At 47.8% G+C, this 8,020-nt stretch overlaps 4 protein-coding genes across 4 annotated transcripts in view; 3 read left to right on the forward strand and 1 right to left on the reverse strand.

Annotated features, from left to right (window-relative positions):
• The first annotated feature begins 580 nt into the window (after positions 1–580).
• Positions 581–2,124, forward strand: BO79DRAFT_210271 (glycosyltransferase family 69 protein). The gene has a single exon (XM_025682770.1). The coding sequence runs from the start codon at positions 663–665 to the stop codon at positions 2,013–2,015; it is 1,353 nt and encodes a 450-aa protein (XP_025537261.1). The 5' UTR covers positions 581–662; the 3' UTR covers positions 2,016–2,124.
• A 371-nt stretch (positions 2,125–2,495) lies between these two features.
• BO79DRAFT_270509 (uncharacterized protein) lies at positions 2,496–3,674 on the forward strand (the record flags this gene model as incomplete). Its single annotated transcript, XM_025687285.1, has 1 exon — positions 2,496–3,674. One exon carries the CDS (start codon positions 2,496–2,498, stop codon positions 3,672–3,674), a length of 1,179 nt encoding a protein of 392 aa, XP_025537262.1.
• A 1,325-nt stretch (positions 3,675–4,999) lies between these two features.
• On the forward strand, positions 5,000–6,028 carry BO79DRAFT_257247 (uncharacterized protein; the record flags this gene model as incomplete). The annotated part of the gene is made up of 1 exon (XM_025686243.1): positions 5,000–6,028. One exon carries the CDS (start codon positions 5,000–5,002, stop codon positions 6,026–6,028), a length of 1,029 nt encoding a protein of 342 aa, XP_025537263.1.
• Positions 6,029–7,483: 1,455 nt separating this feature from the next.
• Positions 7,484–8,020, reverse strand: part of BO79DRAFT_219771 (ankyrin repeat-containing protein) — a gene marked incomplete at both ends in the record, with an annotated part of 2,200 nt that continues 1,663 nt past the window's right edge. The window contains one exon of the mRNA XM_025683465.1: positions 7,484–7,974. Coding sequence (XP_025537264.1) covers positions 7,484–7,974 — 491 coding nt within the window. The remainder of the gene's footprint in view (positions 7,975–8,020) is intronic.

Here is an 8,020-nt window from a genome sequence, read left to right on the forward strand (position 1 = left end):
GGCAGGCAGGCAAAAATGTTCGGAGAGTGAATGGGGCCTCGGAAGCTTCGGGTCGAGCTAAAAGCGAGGCTAACAGAGTTAGTGGCTTATCAGCAGCCTCGTGGTCAAATTGCCGACATTTGGATTCCCCCTTGGCTTTGGGCTGTACCATGGTTAGTGCGTTGGCATGATTGAGTTGGTTGGTCATTCAATCGGTTGATTCTACAGGGTTGGAAAGGGGGGCATGATTGCACAACCGGAGAAAACTTCATGCTATCGCCACTTCCATGCCCTAACCAATCCGGGTGTTCCGAGGGAATCCAGTTCAGGCACCCACGATATCTCGGTCGTGCAGCTACTAATTTAGCATGATAGAGGGAGAAATTAATAGAGAGAAGGCGCCATCAGCCAAAGCTTAACGAACGGATCAAATCATTCCCACCGAACTATCTACTAGTCAGCATTGGGTGCCCCACTGCTGATATGGAAGAAGTTAGGAAGAACCTTCACATCGCCGAAGCTTTTTTACGAGTATTTATCTCCGCTTGCCCCTCTTGACCTCTCTTCAGTTGCTTATCCCCCCCCCCCCCCCCCCTTTTATCGCCTACAATATGCGTCGCATTGCCACTGTCGCTCGTTGATTTCGCATCTCCGCCCTGGATGGTTCCTGCATCACATCCAACATGAATTTTAATGTCCGACAGGTGCAGACGCAGCTCTTCCGGCTGACCGTCTCCACCGCTTCCCTCTGTTTCCTGCTCTTCCTCTACATCTCCTTTGAGTGGTCGCCATCTGCCTCCGCTGGATATAGTGCATCGAATTACGAAGATGATCTCGATTCCGCCGTTCCCGCCATCTCCGCCTGCAATGGCTTCAACCCCGCGACGGTAGCAGATGTTCTGGATGAGACCCTCACCGCCAAACTGCCCATCAATGGCAGCGCTGTCGATGACTTTGTCTGCAGCATCATGACCCACGATATGAGTCTGTCTGCGAAGCTGGACTGTCCTGCGACCATCAGCCCGCGCTATGCTGATCTCCCGGTTCGCGCATCCAAGAGCTTCCTTTCTAAACCTAAGATCAAGTATTTCTTCGCTCTGGATCTCTATCAATCCGCTCACATTATGCTTCCCTTGATGGGCACTATCGTCGAGACGATGCGCTTCCTCGGTCCCGAGTATTGCGCTCTCTCCATCGTCGAGGGTCGTTCCACCGACGGGACCTATGATATTCTCAATCGGTTGAAGAGCGAGATGGCCGCCATGGGCGTGAGATACTATCTCTCTACCAGCGATCTCAACCCCAAAGCTGTATGGGAAGACCGTATCAAGCACCTCTCGACCCTGCGCAACCAGGCTCTTCAGCCGTTAGTCTCTGCCGGAGCGGGCAAATTCAAGCCATATGCAGCGGACGCAACGATCCTGTTCATCAACGACGTCGTCCTCTGCGTAGAAGATCTGCTCGAGTTGTTGTATCAGCACCAGAAGCAGGACGCTCGCATGACTTGTGCCTTTGACTGGAATGCCGCCGGTGGCCCATTCTACGACTCGTGGGTATCGCGCAGCATGTCTGGCAACCTCTTCTTCGAAATCACTCATGATGCACGGTACTGGCTCACCAAGGATATGTTCTTCGATGACCAGCCAAATCAGCAGCGATATGCAAGGAAGCTGCCGGTGCAGGTCTATTCATGCTGGGGTGGCATGGTCATCCTGGATGCGGCGCCCTTTGTTCAAAGAAAGCTTGAGTTCCGCAATCACAAAGACGGCGAGTGCCATATGGGCGAGCCCACGTTGCTGGCCAAAGACATGTGGGGCCAAGGACTGGGAAAGATCCTGGCAGTGCCTTCAGTGAATGTGGCGTATGAGTACAAAGCAACTCGTGAGGCCAAGAATGGCCAAGGATACGTACACAATGTTCTTGAAAGTGCAGACTACAAAGCGGGTAAGGAAATGGTTGTGTGGGAGAAGGAGCCACCCGTTCGGATCAAGTGCATGCCTTTGTTCAATCAACAATCATGGGTGAAGTCTACATGATTATACTTTTTGTATTTATATCACATCTCTTTCAAGCCTGGATATAGATATTACTGATACCCCTACATGAGCCATGCAATATCTGAAGTTCCCATTTCCTCGCAATTATCTGATGCATCATGGCTCCGCTGCCACTCATGCTTGCCCAATTTCCAGTTCAGCCGGTCACAACCGTTCACTACTTGGAACGGTCGTCTTGTCGCACTGTGACAATTAAAACGGTGGCTGTAAAGAAAAAGAGTGCGTGTGTTAACTTCTTCCCACGGACGTGTTCTTCCTTCCACGGAAACTCTTGACTGTTCCAATATCTTCAACTGCCTCTGGATACTGCCTGCTTTCCACCGCAAGTATCCCGCTTAGAGCAATACCCTCATTACTGCTGATTAGCATAAAAGGCACCTGCATACTGCCTACAGGGATCATATCCTATCCAGCTATTGGTCAGCTCATCTAACAGGAAGGCCTGCATCAACAACGAAAATGGCGAACAACCAGTCTGTCCAATTAGAATTCAGCGAAGCAGACATTCTTCGTGCAACAAGTTACCACCGCCGAGACTTCGAGTTGGCAGTGATTAGTATCAGACCGTCCGAAAAAGAGAAAATTCTACCTGGCATGAGGGATGCATTCAACCGCCCATTTAATCCAGCAAAGCCCGGCCTTCTGGACCACCTGCCGGTCGAAATCTTCCACAAATGTCTCGTGGGTCTAGACCTCAAGACTCTCTTTGGGCTTCGCCATGTCAACGCCCGTACCCGCGACATCGTCAGTACCTTTAAGCCTTACCAGAAAGCCATGAAGTACGCCCAAGATCTCATATGTGCACTCCTCCGCACCGGTCTAGCAAAATGGTACACCTTGGACGACATCTTCGACGTCCTCCACATACGCGAGTGCACGATCTGCGGCGCCGACTTCGGCGGATTCGTCTTACTTCTCCCTCCCAACCTAACCAGATGTTGCTTTTCATGTGTCCGCACGAAATCCGAAGTTGGCCAACACGTCATTGACCCGACCACTCGCCGCTTCCACTTCGAGCGCGATTACGAGCTAATCGCCCTCTCCGAAGCTCACAATCTCTATGGAGTGAGCCCAGCAGTTCTGCGCCGCGAAAACGTGCCCATCTTGAAATCACTCCCCGGGGTGTATGGCATGAAAGAAACGGAGCGCAAAATGCGCCACTCGCTTGTGCACGATAAAGCGGTCCGCGAGCTCAGCACTAACCACAAACGCGGCCTTCCCTGGTCGGATACGTCTCGCCGCAGTGGGGAGATGTTCCTGCGATGGTGCATGGCTACTATTGCACTGCCTTGGGTGGATCCGGAGACTGGGGAGATTGATCGTGGGGTCTCGTGCAGGGGCTGTCAATGGCGGTTCGAGCAGATCTCGTCTGACGAGAGAAGTTTCGGATCGTTGTCTGCGTCCAGAGATACGGTGCACTCGAAGTCTTCGTTTCTGGTGCATTTTGGGGGTTGTCCGCATGCAAAGAAGCTCTGGGAGGAGAGTAATAAGGGGACAGTCGTGGTGGGGGATTCGGAGTTTGTGCGTCGGGGTGGCTTTATCAGAGACCGGAAAGATGATATTACCTTGAAGGTGATTGCTAGGAAGAGCCCGAAGTCTATGGTTGGAAAGGCAGCTTCGCCGCGGAGTTCTACTTGATGGTGGATTTCAACGACATCGTGACGCCATTTTGGTCACTGTTGAGGGATCGGTCGTTCGTGAAGATTGGATTTTGAGTCGGGGAGCGTGGTAGGATAGGCGTTGAATCTTTTGCTGTGGGTGCGAGGAATATGCGGTGGATATCTATGGATATTCGTGACAGGGCAAGGGTATTGCGCTCAGAATATCTACTTTCAAGATGGACACTGGAACTGGTTAACAAGTGAGCTATTGCTCTCTTGTACATAATCATAATCTTCTCATTCTAGAATGACATTTCGCTAGAAGCTTTATTTCCTGTAGCTGTGTTGACGAATCTAGTAAACATGGAATACTCCAAATACACGAGGAGTTAGAATAAACAGAATGTCGCGATAAAAAAGTCAATTTACAACCAGAAGAATTATATTTGTTCTGTTATCGCCACCCTTTTGCCCCAATGCCCACAACCTATGTTGGATTATACTACTACTGATCAGACCCGAAACGGTATACTCTTTGAGTCGAAGCAGAAAGAAGCTCTCAGATAGAGGACAGTACTTATATAGTATTCCTTCCAATTCATCTTCTTGAATAAGCTATTGAAAGCTAATAGTACCTTTATTGGCATTTTTATATGGATGACTTCATAGCTTAGCATTCAGAGTTTGCCGCACTTCCAGTGCAGAATAAATATTAGTTGACTCGCTGACTTTTGAGGATTTACATGATTGAGGTGATTGAGTTGAAGCGAATGCAACAAACAACTTTGTGCAGAATATATGCGACATGTGCAATGCAATGTAGTAGTGAATAGGAGTTCATCCAAACATCAGCACAGACACTGAAAACCTACATAGCAACACAGACCGGTCAGAATACATTAGAAGATACTTATAGCTAAGTATTTTAGGTCTGATCATCGATAATGTAAATGTACCCATCTGCTGGTTAGTCGATCAAGGGACTCCTGCATCATAAATGCTATGAATGTGTTTAAGATCTTCTTTCCCAGTGCAATTATCAGAGATAAACTACTAATCCACTATCTTAACATTCTCTTCCTTCACTATCTTCTTTATAATCTTATACTTTATCAAGACCGTTATCCGGTGTTAAATTATTCGAAAACTATGATATCAAATATCGTCATAATCAGGAAACATTCCTATTACTATCAGTATGCAGGAACTTTCTTTCTTTCTCTCTCTTTTCCCCCCTCCATCTACTCTGAAAGTAACCACCAAACAAGCACCATAGCGACTGCAATACCCCAACTCAGTACACTTCCTACCTACTCACAAACCACTCAACACCCAACCTCCAATACATCATTACATCCCAAAATGTCCCCAATCAGCCCCACCGCATTCCAAACCACCCTCCAAGCAGCAACAACCCAACAAAATCACACCTACACAACCATCACCTCAATAACAATACGCTGGGAAAAAGACGACACAAAAGCCCACAAAGTGACCCCATATTTCCAAAACATCCTCCAAAGCCTGAACCTCCCACCAGCAATCGAGCACATCATCCGTCACAGCCACAGCCACTCAAACCCCAATATCCTATTTCAAAAAGCCATTCATGACATTATCGCCAAATCCAAACCCAGAACTAAACATGAAAATGACCATAACCTATTGATTCTCCATTACGCAGGACACGCTTATACAAAGAACGGACAACTTACCTTTGCTGAAACCGCTACCGCTACTTCCGAGAAGACTATCAACGCAGACACCTATCTGCTGAAAGACATCAAGACAGCCCATCTAGACACACTACTCATTCTCGACCATTGCTACATGGGTAATATACCGACTCGGGCTGCAACAATCCCAGACAGGGTAGTAGAGATCCTCGCAGCAACAAGCACACAAGCACCCCGGAACAGGATCTCACCCGAGAATACATTCACCGCTAAGCTCGCAGAGGAAATCTCTCGCAGAAAGCGGAGCGGACACGCATATATAGAGTTTTCTGACGTTTTCCAAACCTTAAAGTCCCATGAAAAGAGGGATAAGCTCCGTCCTACACATGCGTTGCTGGTCGGTGTTGGGTCCGTTGTTTTACCGCTTAGTGGATCTGGAACTGTTGATCCGGGTACTATTGCACCGGTGTGCACTGTGTTGTTTAGTGTGAGTGTTACGGAGGGGTTGACTACTGAGGAGGTGAGGAAGTTGATGGCGTGGATGAGGAAACTTCCTTGCTTTGCGGGTCTGGAGCTTGATAGGGTTTATCCTGGTAAGGCGATGTGCTTGGTCTTGCGTTCTGCGTTGTCGGTGTATACCAAGCTGCATAGGGTGCAGGGGTATTCGTTGATTGCGGAGGGTGTTGGTGCGCCGGGGGAGGTTGGTTTGGTGTGAGTTGTGTCTCTGGGGGAAACAATTTCTTCATAAGGGGCAATAAGAAATTGATATGGGATTGTGATTTGATTAGGAGTGAGGATATGGGGTGAAGTTTAGCTTTTAGACAGAGACAAGCTTTGATATTTGCCTGGATTATGAGTAATTCAATACGCCGGTTATGAGAATGAGTCAAAGTAAATAAGTCTATTGAAGGGAGTCAAGATTGTAGGCAGTAACTATATAAACGTATTACAAGGCCTCATGATTCTTCATTCATCTGAACAATTCAGTTTGATTTGTACTTCTATATCTGAGAGTGTCTGCCATTGAGATCCCAGGTCCATGATAATTCGTCGTATAATTAGTTCTGGTAGTGTATCTTTCTTCTTTTCTTATGTATGTATGGATCAAGTATTTCGGATATATATTGGATCTGGGTATCCTTCAGTGAATGATCAATCATGTTACTACTGAAGACAAAACGGTCGATCGATTAGCGTACCTAACCACTAGAGCCCGCTAGCAATAGATTGTCGGGATTTGGTCAGAACCAGGAGCTACATGAAGACTGGATTGCTTGACAAGTACGCTAGATCGACCTGCACAAATGTATATTCCGTTGTATCCGCACGGGTATTCTCGGATAAGTCGGATCTCCCCGACAAGATGAGGCAATGTTTCCACCCATGTCAGCCTGCTTTGTTGTTCAAAGCGGTCTCGGATGTATACACTATACAGCTGGCCTTGTTCCGCCGACGATCGGGCTCGGCGATGACACCCCGTATCTCCGGAGTTAAGTACCTTGTAGTCCGGATCCGGAGCTGTTCAATGCAACGTCTCCGGAGATGTCACCACATGGTCGTATCTCCGACATCTCGCCGATGATAAATCGTGCCCAGATGGTATGGAAATTGGATTTAAGACTGTCGGCAATTGCGTGTTTGGTCCGTCTCGGCTGCTATTTTCCGGACTGTGGCCATTTATTTATTTATTTCCGACTGAGTGGTTAACTGGTGTAGTTCTCTTGGTTTGTTGGCTTTTGAAGAGGTGGATGGCAATCTGGGGGATAGTTTCTTGATAGGAGGGGGTGTGCAGTCTGCAGCTACTGCGTTTCATCGGTGTTGAGGAGTGACACGAGAGCTGGCTGCAATTGGAGAAATCAGGTATCAGAAGGAACGGCATATTTCCCGGAACGTGGAAGGTATAGCGTCGCCCTCTTAGCACCACATGTTGGTAGCAAATCAAACAGTCAACAAGAACTCAACATAGTATAAAACCCTCTACAGTATGACTGAATGAAGCATAATCGATGGAAAGCCTGTTGCCTCGTGGGAAAGCATGTTAACAGTTTATGCCCATCCGGGCATCACTAACCGCCGACCCAATTGATTTCCCCTTTCAGTTTTCACGCTTCTACTCCAACAGCAACTTGACCATACCTCGAGTCCATTCGCTGAAGCCATATAGCGGTGTTCACCAAAGCATCGAATGTTTAGTCTTGAATTTGGCGCCTCTCTCAGAAAGCATTTTGGCAATATCTTCATGCCCATTCTCTGTAGCTTTGATGAGTGGTACATAAAGCCACCGGGTATCAGATTCCTTAGTTGCACCTGCTCTCTCAAGGAGTTTAAGGAAAATGCGTCCATATGCCTTTGCTGCAACCTGTACCACCACTGTTTTCTTGCGCCACAGATACTCGGTCTCAATCTCAGCGCCTTTTTCTAGAAGCATCTGAAAAATGCCTCCATATCCCTTTGCTGCAGCCAGTGCCAGCGGTGTATTCTCGCCCAACTGATCCTTGGTTTCAATTTCAGCGCCTCTCTCTAGAAGCATCTGAACAATGTCTTCATGTCCATTTTCTACAGCTAAGGATAGTGGTGTCTGACCATTTTTATTATCAGGCTCAGTTGCGGCACCTCTCTCAAGGAGCATCTGGACAATACGTCCGTGCCCATTCGCTGCAGCTAATGATAGCGGTGTCTGACCATTTTTATTATCAGGCTCAATTAT

The sequence above is a fragment of the Aspergillus costaricaensis genome (genome assembly GCF_003184835.1).
Source record: "Aspergillus costaricaensis CBS 115574 unplaced genomic scaffold BO79scaffold_25, whole genome shotgun sequence".
Taxonomy (NCBI): Eukaryota; Fungi; Ascomycota; class Eurotiomycetes; order Eurotiales; family Aspergillaceae; genus Aspergillus; species Aspergillus costaricensis.